Source organism: Enhydra lutris, unplaced genomic scaffold, assembly GCF_002288905.1.
Source record: "Enhydra lutris kenyoni isolate GAN:26980312 unplaced genomic scaffold, ASM228890v2 scaffoldscaffold1, whole genome shotgun sequence".
Lineage (NCBI taxonomy): Eukaryota > Metazoa > Chordata > Mammalia > Carnivora > Mustelidae > Enhydra > Enhydra lutris.
Genome location: NW_019154085.1, coordinates 98,991,072 through 99,009,287, shown reverse-complemented (window position 1 = coordinate 99,009,287; position 18,216 = coordinate 98,991,072). Strand labels below are relative to the sequence as shown.

Sequence of the window (18,216 nt, the reverse complement as noted above, 5' to 3'; positions counted from 1 at the left end):
AATTTGACAACTTCAATTATTATGGAAATAGAACGAGGTTAAAAATAATAATTTTTTTAAAATGTTTATATATAACAAACAGGCCTTACCAGATAAAGCGCTAGTACCCAAATTCCATAAAGAACTTATCAAACTCAACACCCAAAGAACAAATAATCCAATCAAGAAATGGACAAAAGACATGAACAGACATTTCTGCAAAGAAGACATCCAAATAGCCAACAGACACATGAAAAAGTGCTCAACATCACCAGCATCAGGGAAATACAAATCAAAACCACAGTGAGATACCACCTCACACCAGTCAGAATGGCTGAAATGAACAAGTTAGGATAGGACAGATGTTGGCGAGGATGCGGAGAAAGGGGAACTTACACTGTTGGTGGGAATGCATGGTGGTGCAACCACTCTGGAATCCAAACAGTATGGAGGTTCCTCAAAAAGCTGAAAATAGAGCTACCCTACGACCCAGCAATCACACTACTGGGTATTTACCCTAAACATACAAATGTAGTGATCCAAAGGGGCACGTGCACCCCAGTGTTTATAGCAGCAATGTCCACAATAGCCAAACTATGGAAAGAACCTAGATATTCATCAACAATTAAATGGATAAAGAATATGTGGTATATACACATACAATGGAATACTATGCAGCCATCAAAAATGAAATCTTGCCATCTGCAACGATGTGGATGGAACTAGAAGGTATTATGCTAAGCAAAATAAGTCAATCAGAGAAAGACAATTATCATATGCTCTCTCTGACATGAGGAATTTGAGAGGCAGGGCGGGGGGTCATGGGGGTAGAGTGGGAAAAAATGAAACAAGATGGGACCAGGGAGGGGGACAAACCATAAGAGAATCTTAATCTCACAAAACAAACTGAGGGTTCCTGGGGAGCTGGGGGTAGGGATAGGGTGGCTGGGTTATGGACATTGGGGAGGGTATGCGCTTTGGTGAATGCTGTTAATTGTGTTAAGACTGATGATTCACAGACCTGTACCCCTGAAGCAAATAATACATTACATGTTAATAATAAATAAATAAAGAAAGAAAGAAAGAAAGAAAGAAAGAAAGAAAGCTTAGCAACAGAAAAAACTTTTTTTATATACAATAAACAGGCCTTATAAAAGGAGAAATAAGATTAAGGAGGTCTTCCTTTCTTCCCCATTATTTATTTTTATATGCATGCTTATGACCCTCCAAAATCATATAGAGAAATGTGGCTTAATCTGAACCTTGAGAACTCAACCTATAGACTATTTGTTCTGTCAGAAGTAGTCCACACTGTATTCTGTGGAAAAATAGGAGAACATAACTCAACTCAGGTGGCTCTGTATGCCATGTATAGACAAGCTTAGTTTACTGGCAGGGAATGGCTCAGTCCATAACTAACTAGAATGAGCAAAAGAACTGGCATCCTGAAAATTTTATTCTGTCATCTGTAGAAACTCTCTAGGTTCTGACTACGAAATTTCTAAGGAAACTAAGTTCTCAAAACATGCTTTTATGATCCCATAAAGATACCTCAACCTGAGACCTTGATATGAGATTTAATCCCCAAAATGTGGACAGAGACCAATTTGATAGAAAATATGTTCCAGGATATCTTAATATAATAGCGACTTATTAATACAGAACTTACAAATTCTCTACATTATCTTTATTAGCTATATTCCTTTAATATCTACGTAAACAACACAGACACATACACACACCCTCACAGAGGAGCACATATGCTCAAGAGACTAACCCTCCCGTAATTCTTTCCTTAACCTTTAAGACAGTGATCTGCAAAAAAAAAAAAAAAAAAAAAAAAAGACAGTGATCTGCTTTAACATAAGCAAGTAAGACAGGAATAGAGTAATTCATTCCTGTGCTGGGCCCTTCTCATAGCAATTTTTAATCAAGAACATACAAAAGAAAGAATTTATACATTCTTTAAATATTCACATATTCTGGATCTATCCACAGATATTTTGATTTAAAAAGACATGAAGTCTGATTTGAATACATCTTCACAAAAAGCTCATGGACCATTATGCTATACAGAATCCCAGATGAGAAGAAGAAGAATATGCAATAAAGCAGCAAACATGGATACTTAGTAAATAAACAAAGGAAAAGAGTAAGAATTAACAATAAATTGTTGTAGGTTACTTAATACTTGACTATGCTTAACCTAGGGTCTCCAATAAGACTATCTTTAGGCCTTTTGTTCTCATTTTCAGCAAAAGGGTTAGTCTTGCCTCTAAATGCTCTCTGATCAGGTCTTAATACTACTGTAAGTGGCTATCAAAGGAGTATCTTTTCTCTCTTCTGGAAAATTTATAGAGAATACACCCAAGCAAATAAAACAGTCCAAATAGCTTTGTCAAAAAAAACTTAAATTTCCTTCAGAGAAAAAAAAAAAAAAAATTCAGAGTGCCAAGCCAAGCCTGTTCCTTCTAAAAACAGTTCTTTCAAGCATCTGTGATGATTTTAGCTATTCAAAAAAAATACCCTTACTCTTTCATACAGTTTATGTTCGGTTCCAAGTTTAGATACCTACACTTTCATCTAGACAAAACAAAAAACAGAGTGAATATTTCAAATGACAGAGGAACTCTGGCACAGAAATATCTAGAACTACAAAAGACAGAATCTTAAAATTCACTTGGGAAGTGACACAGTTCATAGGATACCAAAAAAAAAAAGTCTATTCTGGAAAAACATGGTAAACTAAGCACACATATCTCAACTTGTTCTCCCTACTAAAAGCAACAAAAAAGAAATTTTTTTTAAAAGGAATAATCCCAAATGTATGGAGAGAACAGAACAAGAAGAAACAGCAACAAAATCTGGCAAACTAGAATCTGGAAAGCAGATGGACAAGACATGCACTCCCTCCAAAACACTTAGTTAAGTCGTCAGTTGGGAAAGCCAAGAATAAGGCTATTTTCTATTACCACCCCTCTCCCCCAAGAACTGGCTGTACCTGTCAGCACTGAAAGTGAGGTAGAAGGACAGGAAGGAACACTGGTTGAAAGTCTCTGTGGAAAAGCAATTAAATCACAAACCCCAACCAAATAATCTATGAAATGCCTCCTCATCCAAGGAGAAAGGTGACTTACCTATTCTCTAAAGGAATAAATTAGAGCCCGGGGACTCTTATAAATGGCTGAAAAGAATGAAAGCTGGGGGCTTTTAAGTGAACGTATGCAGCCTACTGCTGACACACAATGGCTGACCCTCTTCCCATTTGGCTGCCAACCTCTACCCTCCAGGCAGCAATCTTCCTGGGACTATGTGAAATGATCTAAAGAAACATACATAGGGCATTCCCCCAAAGAAAAGGACATACTCTACAAGCCCCATCCACAAAGCTCAGATTTCCAATCAGATTTTTAGTGTTCCCTTCTTAAATGAGTGGTTCTCAAAAACCTCTAGCATGAAAAATACAAGAATCAAAACAAAGAAAACAAAGAGAAAAAGCAACCTGGAGAAAAAGACTAGGCAGAAAGAAGAAAACTTCAAAAAACCTAGACTAATATCCTCAGAGAGCCAGAAGATATGCAAACATGAAACAAGAACAGAGCAGCATAAAAAAGGAATATTCAAGAGCAGACATAGGGGAGCCCTTGAAAATTAGGTATGTTACCAGCAATAAATTCAGTTAAATGTTCAGAAGATAAAACTGAAGAAATAACCTAGAGAGTGGAACAAAAAGTACAACTAGAAGAGAAAAAGAGAGTACATCAGAATGTTAGGGGAACAAAGGGACAATATACAAGTATCTGGAAAGAAAAAAAGCAGGCCCTATAAAAGGTTCAGGAATCAGAACAACTTTTCACTTCAAGCTATAACAGGAAGCAACTGAGCTGAGGCTTCAAAATGCTAAGGAAAAATGACTTACAATCTAGAATTCTATACCCAATTATCAGACAAGCATAAAGGTAAAATGAGTACATTTTCAAACATGCAAGATTTTGAAATTTTCATTCTTCATGTGCCCTTTATATCAGGAATCCCAAATGGAAATGATTTCCACCAAAATAAAGATAAAGATATGGGATAGAGGGAAGAGGGATTTAAGTGAGAGGCAAAAGGAATCTCCACAATGATGGTGAAGGAAGATGACAACTCTTTACCAGGTGCAGAAGGAAACAGGTTCTGATTGGGACGTAACACATGCTCTGGAAAATTAAATTGATTATAAAACCCTATGCATCTGAATATCCTGAGAAGACAGTTTTAAAACTCGTAGGCAGAATTCAGAGGTGAATTAAGGATCCAATATTTTAAAACTAAGCAAACAAGTTACTATTTCCCATGGAAAACAAAATATAGGACAGAAAAATGTTTCATGGTAAACTGCGTAACTCAGATTTGATCAGAATTTGTGTTCACAAGATCTGATTAAAATTTGTGTTCACAAAAATGTAGGAACTGCATTTTTACCTAACTAAAATCATAATGTAATTACTGGGACAAAAAGGTATGGAAAGGTATTGCTTGTCATGGCAAAAAAAGAAAGGGAGAAAAGGCAATCCTCTTCCTCCCTATCTGAAAACTGACAGAAAATGCCTAAAACTGAAAAATGCAACCAAAGCAATGTGTAGCAATGGAGGCAATCACCAAAACAATCAACTAAAAAAGGCTGAAGTGCTTACCTCTAAGAAAAAAAATAGAGAAGTATGCAGGACACTCCTAGTTTTTGTTAGAAGTTCAATAATCAGGACTTTTAAACAATGTGCATATGCATAACTGGTTTTAAAAAAGAACTCAGAAGAAGAGAAAAATATGGATTTCTACAGAAGAAATTATTTACAAAGAAAAAATGCTATAGAGAGTAAAAGATGTCTCAAAGTTTTAAAAAACTTAATAAAGAAAACTTAGCTTATCAAATGATAAAGATTAAATTAAAGGAAAAATATTACATATAAAACATTAGCAGCAAGGTAAACTGACATCCTGACAACTATCCCTTTCCTAAGCAACACAACACAACCAAAACAACAGTTTATTTATGTATCTAATATGTCAAAGATTAAGACTGTCAGGACCTTGCTGAGGGTGTAAGTATTCCACTCAAATGCTTCCTCCTTTAAAATCCAAGATACCTCTTACCTCCCACGCTATTATCTATCTTATAATGATCCTATTCATCTAGGACTTTGGTTGTGAATCTTCTGCAATTCTCTAATTCCTGTCCTCCACATGGAGGTTTAGTACGTCTCTCCAGTATTTCAACTTCAACTGATGTGCCTTAACCTGTGACCTTTAATACGTTCAACTTCAGCAGTTCACATATACATGACCCCAAAAGAAAATGTGACCTGACTGCCAGATACATAGTTATCTTTTGATCTTCTTAAATCACTACTAATATGACAGAAGAAAATTACAAGAAAGGATAAATGCCCAAGGATGAAAAGAGAAGGTGAGTAAACATAAATAAAATACTTCAATCCTGTTTGGAAGACAAAAAAAGAATGTTACATCCTAAGTGCCTCCAGAGGGCATACTGCTAAGAAGTCAATCCATTCACCCTGCAGAACCTTGGAAGTCCCCAAAATTCAAAGGATAAGAAACCACAAAGAAAAAAGTAAAACAAGGTTTTAAAAACACTGTTAAATTTCTCTATATAGAAATAGACCCCCAAGATCCCTTCAGATTACAGTTAATTACACAACTTCAATGAATAAATGAAATAAATGAACAGAGAGAAAATGACACGAAGAAATGAGGTAAAAATTTAGGAGAAGCTCAATTTTAAGAGAAAAAATTTACATTACAATTTTGCCTCAAAAGCAAAAAATATTAACAGGTATAATAATATTTATATACTGTAAAACTACTGATTTAGCTAGTAACTATAACATAACATACAGACAGGCTAAAGGAAGAGGGTCTAAGGAAATATCAACTAACCTAAAAGGAAGCTGGTAGATAAATTACTTATGTTGCTATGTCAAGAAATAAGAGGACAAATATTTGGAGATGTGCAGGTAATTGCCAAGAGTGCGGGCTAAGTGAGAGCTAGTGAATGCTCTGCGGAACACAGAAAGAGTGAGAGTAGGGGTGGAGGATGAGGAGCTGCTATTTTTATTTAAGCCTGTCAGTGTTCTTATAAAACTTTTAAAACTATGTACATATGTCCTTTTATGAATTTTTATTTTAAAGACTGCAAAGAAAACGTGCTGTCTAAAGCCTTAAAACACCCATATACTTGTCTGACCACAATGCCTTATCCCAGGTGCTCGCTCACTCCTTTGCTCCCAATTTACAGGTATATGCCAATTCATCATGATCTCTGATTCCTGCCCATATCTCCTTCGCATCCAGCTGTTCAAGTTACACATATGGGAATCACAGATTTTTCATATTTACTCCCCTCACATCTAAGTAATCAGTAAGTCACGTTCATTCTATTGCTTTTTCTTACCTCTTTCTCAATCTTAGTGGCCTGACATTACTTATCCTTCATCTGGAAAACTGCAATAAACTTACCTGTTTCCAACACAATTCACACCCCTGTTTCAAATCCATCCAAACCAGTGCTGTCAGAGTGATCTTTCTAATCTATGTCATTTGCACTAAAGATCTCTGCACAGAATCCAGAACTACTTTCTATAGCATATTAGTCCCTTATAAACACCCATCTGGGCCCATCTCCTACCAATCCCTTCCTTTATAATTTTATTACCTAGCAATCTCCTATCCCAAACTTCTACCCAACCTATCTCTTCTGCCAGAAAGATACTTCCCTAACATACTTGCCTGACAAATATGTATTCACCCTTGAAGTCTCAGTTCATAAGAAGCTTCCTTAGTTCTCCCAAGCAGACTTAGATGGCCTTCGTTCCTATGCCCTCCCCAAATCCATGCATTTATTGAAACAACTATGCCTGTTTAGATATTCATCTTCCTTACTCTCTGAGCTCAGTAAGGGCAACATAAAATACTTTTTCATTTTTAAATATTCCATACTTCAACTGAGACCATGAAAATTATATTCACTATTTCCTAAGTGAATAAACAATATTAAAAAATAACTTTTTAATGCCAAGTAAGCACACTTGGCATTTAATGTAATTCTATTAATAAATTTCTTCTATTAAGTTTCTGGAAGAATTTTTCATATTAAAAACACACCTTTTATTTACTTAATAAAACCCTCCATGTTGCTAACATTTCATAGAGACAAAAAACTATTTTGCTAATAAATATTTTGTTATGATAGTCGACTAACGGTTCTTGGTTTAATGGTTATTTTATATGGGGCACTGGTAGTTCTAGAACTTTTCCAAAATACTTTATTTAAATGGTCATAAATTTTAAGGGCTCCCCTCTTTCCATGATCCCACATAAGCCACAAATATTAAAAAGACAAGTTTTAGTTTTCTAAATATACAAAAAATAGTAACTCGTTTAGCCTATTTCAACATAGGAAACTATTCCTCTTGAACATAACTCACAATAGCATTTTAGTATACAAAGGAAAAATTCCTGAGATTAACTCTTCCCTGAATTTCTCAAAACAATCCCATCTAAGAAGAAAAACAAAAAACAAAAAACTTACCTCTGGATGAAAAAAGATTTCAGGTCCCAAGAATCTCTCATAACCAACATCAATAGAAAATTCTTTCTTTGAGATAGCATTGATTCCAGTATATTGCTTAATCCACTTTGATCCATCTGTGTCATACTTGTTAAATTCTTTTACTAAATCTGGGCAGACATAACTATAGCGCTCCTAGGAAAACAAAGAAATGAGTAATTATTTCCTCATTTTAGGAACAGTAGAAAAGGATGACATATTTTTGGCAAACCAGAATCAAATGAACAAATATCTTTGGAAAATAAAATTAACAAATTAAGCTGAAGATAATTTCATGTTAGGACATTAGTTTATGTTTAGTACAAATAACTCATCTCTCATTTCCTATACATAATTTCTAGCTTCATACATATTGAATAAGATTTGATCAACTGAAGAGACAACCTCTACTATCTCAAGGTTATTTTATGAAAACATTCATTATTGTCTTCAACACTTTATGCAGTTCCAATAATTAATGGAGTCTGCATTATGAAGAGGAGAAAACATAAAATAAATACAGAACTAGAGAAAAAGTAACAGTTGATATAACCCACAAATTAATATAGACCCTTAATCCTTAATACCTTCCTGGAACAAAACTCAATATGATCTAAGTAAATGAGCAAAATAAAAAAGACTGAAAACAAAAACTATTCTTTTTTACTGTATCACCTACAATGCCAAATTGCCGCTTATCTGATTATAAGTCCTAAGTAAAAGTTTTCATCAAAAATACAATTCAAAAATGTTATGGGTTGTAACATTCTATTTGCAATTTATGGACTCCTGAATCCACGTTTCATTTTTTTTTAAAAGAAAAACACACACTTCACATATTTTTGTTCATGAAGAATTCTAATCCACAATAGATGCAAATACTATTACTAATAATATAAAGACATATAAGGAAAGAATATGGAAAACAAAGAACAATTTGATGTTATTGTAGGTCTTCTTTTTCCAACATCAGAAGTAGGAATTACATGGAAATGATAATTCTTAAAATACATTCAGACTGAGCATCAGTATTCTCTAAAATAGATTTTAATCCTTGGTGCTTTTGTTATTTTTTTAAACCCCACAGGCTTCCCAAAGATGCTGAAGCAGTATTCATGTTAATTTTTTACATATTTAATTTTGCTGCCATCCTTTGGGTTAGTTTTGGCAGCCATTTCATAATTCCTTTACTACTAGGAAGCAGTAAATTCCTTAAACTTATTTTTGCTGGGGGATTTTTGCTTTCACATACTGAAAACATATGAGAAACCTACTAAAATTTTTGTAGGTATGTTGGCAAATGATAAATTTAAAAAGCGATGCTAAGTATTTTGACAGTTTACATAAAAGCACTGATCTAACAAAGACTTATATAACATACAAATTATTAAAACACCTTAGTCTTCACGTTTTTCTTTTATTTGCCGTATCATGTGAGCCAAACACCACCTCTATTCTAGCGAAATGAAACAATTACATCAAAAAAAAATTTTTCAACAGAAAATTGTTAGGATTAAAATAAAGAACTCAGGGGCGCCCAGATGGCTCAATGGGTTAAAGCCTCTGCTTTCAGCTTGGGCGGGCTCTCTGCTCTGCGGGGAGCCTGCTTCCTCCTCTCTCTGCCTGCCTCTCTGCCTACTTGCGATCTTTGTCTGTCAAATAAATAAACAAAATCTTAAAAAAAATAAAATAAAAAATAAAAAATTCAGTGAAAAAATTGAGATACAAGAACTATGAAACGAACTAATTACTTTTACTATGGGGAATAATCACAAAAAATGTATGCTAAAGTCAGCTGGTACAAATGTTCTTGACTCAAATGTGAAATGTGGAGACAACAGGCACGGAGCTAATCATCCCACAAAATCTCCTTACAAGAAATAAAGAGAAAACATATATATAATTAAGGGTAATAATTTACAACTGGCTAAGTAAAAAGGTTTTTGTTTTTTTTTTAAAGTACCATTCTTCACCTGAGAGTTTTCATGTTAATATTATAAATCTGATTTTAATTTCTAGCTGAATTACATTTTCATCATTACTTTTTTACCTTTACTGCCTTAGCAGTTTCCAAGGATTGCTCTGGAGGGATTCCTACTTCTCGGTCTCTCAACAACTGCTGAATAAAATATGTTATATCTCGTCCTGCGATTGGAATGTGCTTAATACAGCTGCCAATCACATACCCTTCAGCCTATACAGGGGAAAAAAAGTGGCAAATTTACTTTCAGTGATTTCAAAAATAAAATAACCTAAATAATCATCAAAGATTAATTTCTCAAGTTAGTGTGTTTATATTCCCAAGTACTGCTTTATCCCAGGAGAGTTCTTCTAGTCTTTATTCTTCAACCATATTCCTCACAATACTGTATAGTATAATTTATAATACTGTACAGATATTATGAACAAAAATGGCCAGCAACTTAGATTATTCTTTTACTGGTAAGAGTTTATAACTAAGACTGAAATGACTTAACAACACAGAAATAACAAATTTCAGAAGTTTAAATGTTTTGATAGCAAACCAGCTAGGAAATTATTTTAAAATCTTTAATAATTTCAGTAAACAATTTAGATAGCATTGTAGGAAATCTCATCATTAATCCACAAACTCATTTTTCCTAATGAAGCAGGTACCAATTTCACAAGGCAGAGGCATTCTATGCATTATTATAGTGTCAAATAATTAAATTCTACACAATTCATAAATTTACAGATATGAGTCAGAAGTACAAAAAATAATGTAACAAAATTAAATTTCATTAACAAAGAATATCATCTGGCCATGACAGAGTATTAGGGATTGAATTTAACCTCTCACATTAAAGGGGAAAAAAAGGGCAAATTAAATAAACGTTTTCCGACACTAAACAGGCAGAATAGGGCAGTGCTCCCAATGAGAAGGGAAAGCAAACAAGATGAGGGCTATGAACAGCCCATCTCACTGCCTAGGAAGAGTTGCTAGGCAGCAATAATGGGAGGAAGAACTCAAGCAGAGTCAGAAAGTCTCATTAAGTTGAGGATACAAAATTTAGATTTCAGGGCAGTCTACTGCTACAGCTTACATGTCAAACTACTAAGCTGAAATAGCTACAGTGACACAGAGCTCTGAGATGTGAAAAGTAACACCTTGGCTGACTAGTAATCATCACATTCATGTTAGGAAACCATCAAAGCCAGAGAAAGAACCTCTGGAAAGTGGGAACAAAACAATCCTCAAAGCTTATTGTAGCTGGGAATAGTCTGCATTCCCATTAGCCAGTGTAACAAGACCTCAAACACAGGACACTAAGTAGAATCCTCAGAAGAGTGCCTCAAGAGTGGAGACAAAGTAGGACCAGACAAAAGATTGTTCTGGACTTGCTCAATAATGTTTAAAAGGAACCCCTGAAAGAATCCAACTGATTCCTAGTAATTTAACTGTATCCCAGGAAAAATACCTCAAAGTATCTTTAAAAGTCCCCAAATCCAGGACATAACAATGTGAACATACAGTACCCAATGAAAAATTATACCCAAGCAAGAAAGCTGGAAAATACAACCCCTGACTGGGGAAAAAAATCAAGAGAAAGAAGCAGAAATATCAAAGATAATAGCATTCGTAGAAAAAGCCATTAAAACAACTACTATACATTCCTCATAATCAAGAATGGAATCATGAATGGAAACATGAATGAGAGAGAAAGAAAGATGTAAAAAGATCCAAAGAGAACTGCTATGGAGAAAAATAAAAAATCTAAAATTAAAAAATACCCTAAATGTGATTACAGCAAACTAAACAATAAAGAAAAATGTGAACTTAAAGACAAAAAATGAACTACTCAAAATGACAGAGATAAAAAAAAGATCAGGAAAAAAATGAACGGAGTGCTAGTAACCTATAAGACAACTTTAAGTAGCCTAAGAGACACATAACTGGATTTCCCAAAGATACGGAGGAAAAGAGGGGATACAAAAAAAATGTCAAGAAATAAAGAACTTCTCAGGTATGATTTAAAAAAAAAACAAACTACAAATCTACATTCAAGAAGTTCAACAAACCCAAACCCTAAGGAGAAGAAATGGGGGGAGGGGACAACACATTTAGGTACATCACAATCTTGAAGGCAGCCAGACAAGTAATATCACAAAGAAACAAGCAAATGAATGACAGCAGACTTATTTTCATAAACAATTTAAGCCAAAAGACATTAGAACTACAATAGAATGACAATTAGAACCACAATTAGATCTACTATAAAATACTCAAAGGAAAAAACTATCAGCCTAAAATTCTACACCAAGTAAAAATCTTTCAAAAAATGCAGGCAAAATACTTTTTCAAAGGATGTACGTAATGAAAGAGTTCCTAATCAGTAGACCAGCATGGTAAAATATACTAAAGTCCAGGAGTGCCTGGATGGCTCGGTTGAGCATTCGACTCTATTTCAACTCAGGTCATGGTCTCAGCACTGTGGGATTGGTCCCGTAGGGATTCTCACCTCAATGTGAGTCTGCTTGTCCCTCTTCTCTTCCTCTCCCCTCCCCTTTGCCCCTCCCTCCTCCCTACCCCTACATGCACGTATGCTCTCTAAAATAAATAAATAAAATCTTAAAAAAAAAAAAAAAAATCAATGCTAAAGGCCATCATTCTTGGAAGAAAGAAAATAATATTAGATGGAAATCTGGACCTTCACAAAGTAAACAAGCACTGGAAATGCTAAGTCCATAAATATAAAAGAAATTTATCTTTTTCAAATTCTCTTTTAAAGATGGAGATTTGGGAGTGCCTGGGTGGCTCAGTGGGTTAAGCCTCTGCCTTCAGCTTAGGTCATGATCTCAGGGTCCTGGGATCAATCGAGCCCCACATCAGGCTCTCTGCTTGGCAGGGAGCCTGCTTCCCCCTCTCCCTGTCTGCCTCTCTGCATACTTGTGATCTCTCTGTGTCAAATAAATAAATAAAATCTTTTAAAAAATAAAAAATAAATAATAATAATAAAGATGGTGATTTGTTCTCAGCTGATATGGCCTACCCCTTCCAAAATTCGTACGTTTAAGAGCTATCTTCGGATACCTCAACAATGTGACTGTATTTAGAGATGGGAACTTTAAAGAGATAATTAAGTTAAAATGAGGTGATTACAGTGGATCCTAATCTGATACGATTAATATTCTTAAAAGAAGAAATCAGGACACAGACACACAAGGAGACCATGTGCAAACAAATGGAGAAAATTGGGCCACCTAGAGAGAAGACACAGAGAAGCCTCAGAAGAAATTAACCCTGCCAATATCTTGATCTCTTTGTTGCCTCCATCTGTGGAAAAAATTAATTTTCTATTGTTTGAGAGCCACTCAGTCTGCGGTACTTTGTTACAGCAGCCCTAACAAAACTAATATACTACCTACAGTGAAAGAAATTAATAATGTACTATAAGTTTGTAACATGAAGAAGTAAAATGAGTGACTATTATAGTGTAGAAGGGAAGTACACTATTGTATACTTCTATTTATAAAACAGATTATTTGTGATTATAAATTAAAGATGTTTATTATAAGCCCTAGAGCAACCACCAAAAAATAAGTGACAATAACAAAGAAGTAGAACATAGCTAATAAGTCAATAAAGATAAAATGGAATTATAAAAAAGTACTCCATTAGTTCAAAAGAAAGCAAAAAAGAAGGAAAATAGAACAAAACACAGGAATATCCAATTCTTAATACCCTTATGAAAATTCATTCTTATTCACTTGATAGCATGTATCTGAAAATTACCTTATTTGAATATTATCAAGATACTGATATTACTGATTAGCTGTGCAGATGTTAAGACTGGGGTGAGACGAAACCAGTTTGAATCCTAGCTCCCCAACGTATTATTTGGTGATCTAAGGCAATTCTTTTATTTGCATTTTTAATGAGTAAACTGAGGTCTTCAATGTAACTTACATTATAGATTCTGAGGTTTAAATGAAAATCTTAAGTGAGTTAAGCCTCTGCCTTCAGCTCAGGTCATGATCCCTCCTGGGATGGAAGCCCGCATCGGGTTCTCTGCTCAGCAGGGAGCCTGCCTCCTCTTCTCTCTCTGCCTGCCTCTCTGCCTGCTTGTAATCTCTGTGTGTGTATGTTAAATAAATAAATAAAATCTTAAAAAATAAAAACGAATCTCTATGTACCACTAATAAAGAAAAATATGTTGCCAACTGAACGATTAAAAAAAAAACCATAAAATATTGGACACATCCCAATTTCCAAGATATTAAAGTATCCCCAATGGCAAAATAAAATCTGGTATAACCAAAGAATGAAACATTATTTGGGAATAATAAGAAATGAAGTGCTATACATGCTATATCTTAGATAAATCTTGAAAACCTTAGGCTTCATGAAAGAAGGCAGTCATAAAAGGCCGTAACTGTATGATTCCATTTACATGAAATGTCCAGAAAGGGCAAATCTATTGATACAGAACATGTATAAGTGGTTGCCTGGGGCTAAGGTTATCGGGGGGACTGACTGCTAACAGATATAGGGTTTCTTTTTAGAGCAATAAAAGTGTTCTAAAATTGACTGTGGTAATGGATGTACTTGGTGAAAAAAAAAAAATCCACAAGTATACACTACTTAATAGGTGAACTATATGGTGTGTAAAATTTATCTCAAGAAAGCTGTTACTAAAAAAGGAAGAATCATTACTAAAACTATTATAACACTGGGAGGGTAGATTATGACATCTAAAAGTAGTCACCCTGAGGATGTAATCCGCAACAGAAGTTGCCTGATGCATTAAAAATAGGAATGACTAATAATGAAGAAAAGTTCAAAATAATTTCATTTCTTACAGGACGGTCAATATAATAATATAATAAATTTTAAAGATATACCTTTCTATACATCTATCTATCAGTATGATTCTAAGTAGTCATTTTTAATGTATTAGGCACCATTAAAAACCCTAATTTGTTGGGGCACCTGGGTGGCTCAGTGGGTTAAAGCCTCTGCCTTTGGCTCAGGTCATGATCCCAGGGTCCTGGGATCGAGCCCCACATTGGGCTCTCTGCTCCGCGGAGAGCCTGCTTCCTCCTCTCTCTCTGCCTGTCAAATAAATAAATAAAATCTTAAAAAAAAAAAATAAATAAAACCCTAATTTGCCATTAAGAATTGGAAGCACAAAGGCCTTGGCAGAAAAAATGCCATCTCTGACAAATTATCCAATCTGATGCATTTTTTTTAATATACTTTACTAAATACAAACCATAAAAAGCACAATTGTAACTTGACCTTTTTATTAAAAAAAAAAAAAAAAAAATTTCCCAGGGGCACCTGTCTGGCTGAGTCAGTAGAACATGTGACTCTTGATCTTGGGGTCTTGAGTTCAAGCCCCACACAGGGCACAGAGCTTAATTACAATAAATAAATAAAAATAATTCCCAAAAGTCATTAATAGCCACGTGCTTATAACAAATTGTTAGTTAACCTACGCACCAAACTGAAATCTGTTAATTAAGGATAAGAGAGACTACCAACTGGCTAATCCATGTAACACAGACACATCCAAACTAGAAGACAGAATTCCATGTTTAAGAAAAGAAAAAGGCATAGTGGCACCTGGGTGGCGCAGTTGGTTAAGCATCTGCCTTCGGCTCAGGATCTGATCCCAGGGTCCTGGGATCTTGCCCCCGCTTCAGGCTCCCTGCTGAGCAGAGAGTCGGCTCCTACCTCTCCCTCTGCCTCTTCCTCCCCACCACCACTCATGCTCTCACTCGTACTCTACAAAATAAATATAATCTTAAAAAAAAAATGCACAATATCTTTTACCATTCCCGTTACATCTTCTAATTATGAATTAGAAACCATTTCTACTATTTTTAAATCATATCCTAATTATAGTACAAACCTACAGAGCAGAAGAAAGATTTTGGAATTTCTTTCTAGAATTTTGAGCAAAACACAGCCCTAGATGAACAAATGGCCAAATCAGTACAAATTTTTCAAATGTTTAAAATTTTTTAAAAGTAATATTAATTCGTATCATTTAACTCTGCCAGATATGTTATCTGATAGGACTATTTGGTAATTTTAAAATATCCTTACCACTGGAATGACATGGGTGACACCATCTCCACTGTCTATTACTGTACCAGTCAATGTCCGTTCTCCTACTTGTCTTGAGGTCCAAGAGGCAGCTAAGGCAAGAACAGCCTTAGACCAAAAAATATGACAGGCAAGAAAATAAAAACAAGCACAAAGAGTTAATAGAAAAAAATATTTCACGGAGTACTTCAATTTAAATGTACAGTTGACTCTGGAGCAACACCAGGGTTAGGTGCGCTGATCCCTCCAACACAAGCAGTCGAAAATCCAAGTATAACTTCTCACTCTCCAAAAACTGAACTACCAAGTGTCTACTGTTGACCAGAACACATAAACAGTAGATTAACACAGATTTTGTATGTTATATCATATACTGTATTCTTATAATAAAATAAGTTAGAGAAAAAAAAATGTTAAGAAAATCATAAGGGAGACAAACATTTATAGTACTCTACTGAAAAAAATCTGCATGTAAGTGGACGTATGCAGTTCAAACCCGTACTGTTCAAGGGTTACCTACAGTCATCTCTGACAAGAAAATATATAAAATTAATTTACATTATGCAATAAAATTATTCACATACTACAATTTAAGAAAAACATAACAAGCTTGTATTTACTTCTAGGGGCATATTTGTAAATTTCCCATGTTTTTATGCAGGCCAAAATGGGGAAGACTAACATCAAGTATCACAGCACTAAGACTGCTAGGACTTAAAATTATGTTTATATGGGCTAGCCTGCATACAAACCACAAAGTGTAAGTAAGGTAAAGAAATACACAAACACCCAATCACTAGTTATTCCATACATAAAAACAAGTATCTCTATCAAAATAAGCTCCAAATTTTTAACTGCAACATGCATTTAGGAATATATAACAAGTTAGTTAACCACAGGAAAAGCCATTATACACTTCTAAATACATGAGTTAATTAGGAAACAAAAGTTGATGAAATTATATTTTTCTATGAAAAAGACTGGAATGGACAATGGAGTATAATTCTTTTTAAGTTTACAAATTAAGAAATTAACACAGCTAATTCATTTTTTAAAAACCGAATTTCATACAATCCAAGCCTCCAACAAGATATATGTCCAATAATTAAAAACAGAGCTAAACTTTCACCTACTTGCAATATAATAGCTGTAAGGGACCTAGAAAGTTATCCAGGACATCCTCCTATTTTAACACAGAATCACACATCATAATCACTGTTACCTAAGAGAACTATACAATAGTTTATATACCTATTAAGCATTTGTGATATGCTAGGCATCACATTTGCTACAAGGTAAGAGGTGAGCTGTGATCCTGAGAGGTGGGAGAGAAGCCATTCCATGAAGATACATTTACAAAGTAAGCTCAATATTATTGAAATTTATATTAATAAATTATTACAGGAATTTATGACACACAGAATACAGAGGGGCACAAAAGAGAAAGTGGTCAAATATATCTAGCAGTAAGTGAATCAAAACAATGAAAAAAGGACACAACAAATGTTTCAAGGATAAATGAATATGTATATAAAGTTCTTGACCTGAAATAAACGCTCAGTAAATATTAATACCCTTATTTCTGTCCCATGAAAAGCCTTAAATTATCTACAGATCAATAACTTACTTCCTTCAACATTTCTCTTTTACAAACTCCTATTTACTATGATTTCTAAATTACTGATTCAGGAGAGAACAATGATATGCTCTGAGGTCATAAAAAATATATATTTAAGAGTGAATTAACCAGATAAAAATTCAAGAGTCAAGCTTATCTTGACTTGTTAACTTTCTTACCTGCACAGCAATGTACAAGCCTGGAACATTGAAGGATTCAAACATTATTTCAGCAGTATATTCCCTGTTTTCTGGAGTATTCAGTGGAGGTTCAGTCTATTAAATTGCATAACATTTCAAACAGACAAAACCAGATTATTTTGACAACTTTTAAGCAATTTTTAAATAAAAAATAATTTGTTAGAATTTTTATTTAAAAATCTTAAATTTAGAGATACAAAGATAGACCAAAAAAAGAAAAATTTTATAAAGAATTCAAACAGATCTACGCATATATGAAAAGAATATAATCACTCACACACACACACACAAAAAAACAAATTTCGACATTACACCATTAAACACTTATAAAAGGAATGAGAGGGAGAAAGGAGACCTGGTCAAATCATCTTCTAAAAGGGTAATGACAGATCTCCAGGGAGACATAACAATGGTGTTTCTAGTGGCAGAATTCTCACCTATGTAATGTTTTCAGCAGGATGTACCAGGTCTGTTTATAACCACAATAAATAAGGCAAGATTCTACAAATTTATGCCATGCTTCTTGGAAACTGTTATTTAAGTGATGTTAACTGTTAAGAGTATTAAAATGGAGATATTTACACAGTTCTCTTCCATTTATATGACCGTATACATCACTTAGAAACATGCAGATTTAAGTCTGGGCCAAAACACGTTCTAATGAGGCAAGAGAGGACTAAGGAAACAGTACCTGCAATCCTGTACTTCATGTTTCCCATATGCCTCGTGATTACTTAAA

General features: G+C 34.4%; 1 protein-coding gene across 1 annotated transcript in view; it reads right to left on the bottom strand.

Annotated features, from left to right (window-relative positions):
* LOC111142734 (ARP3 actin related protein 3 homolog) overlaps positions 1-18,216 on the bottom strand; it is a 59,642-nt gene that overhangs the window by 8,347 nt on the left and 33,079 nt on the right. The window contains exons 5-8 of the mRNA XM_022496025.1: positions 17,457-17,552; positions 15,660-15,767; positions 9,636-9,779; positions 7,568-7,741 (exon numbers count right to left, since the gene is read on the bottom strand). Of these exons, the coding sequence (XP_022351733.1) occupies positions 7,568-7,741; positions 9,636-9,779; positions 15,660-15,767; positions 17,457-17,552 (522 nt within the window). The remainder of the gene's footprint in view (positions 1-7,567; positions 7,742-9,635; positions 9,780-15,659; positions 15,768-17,456; positions 17,553-18,216) is intronic.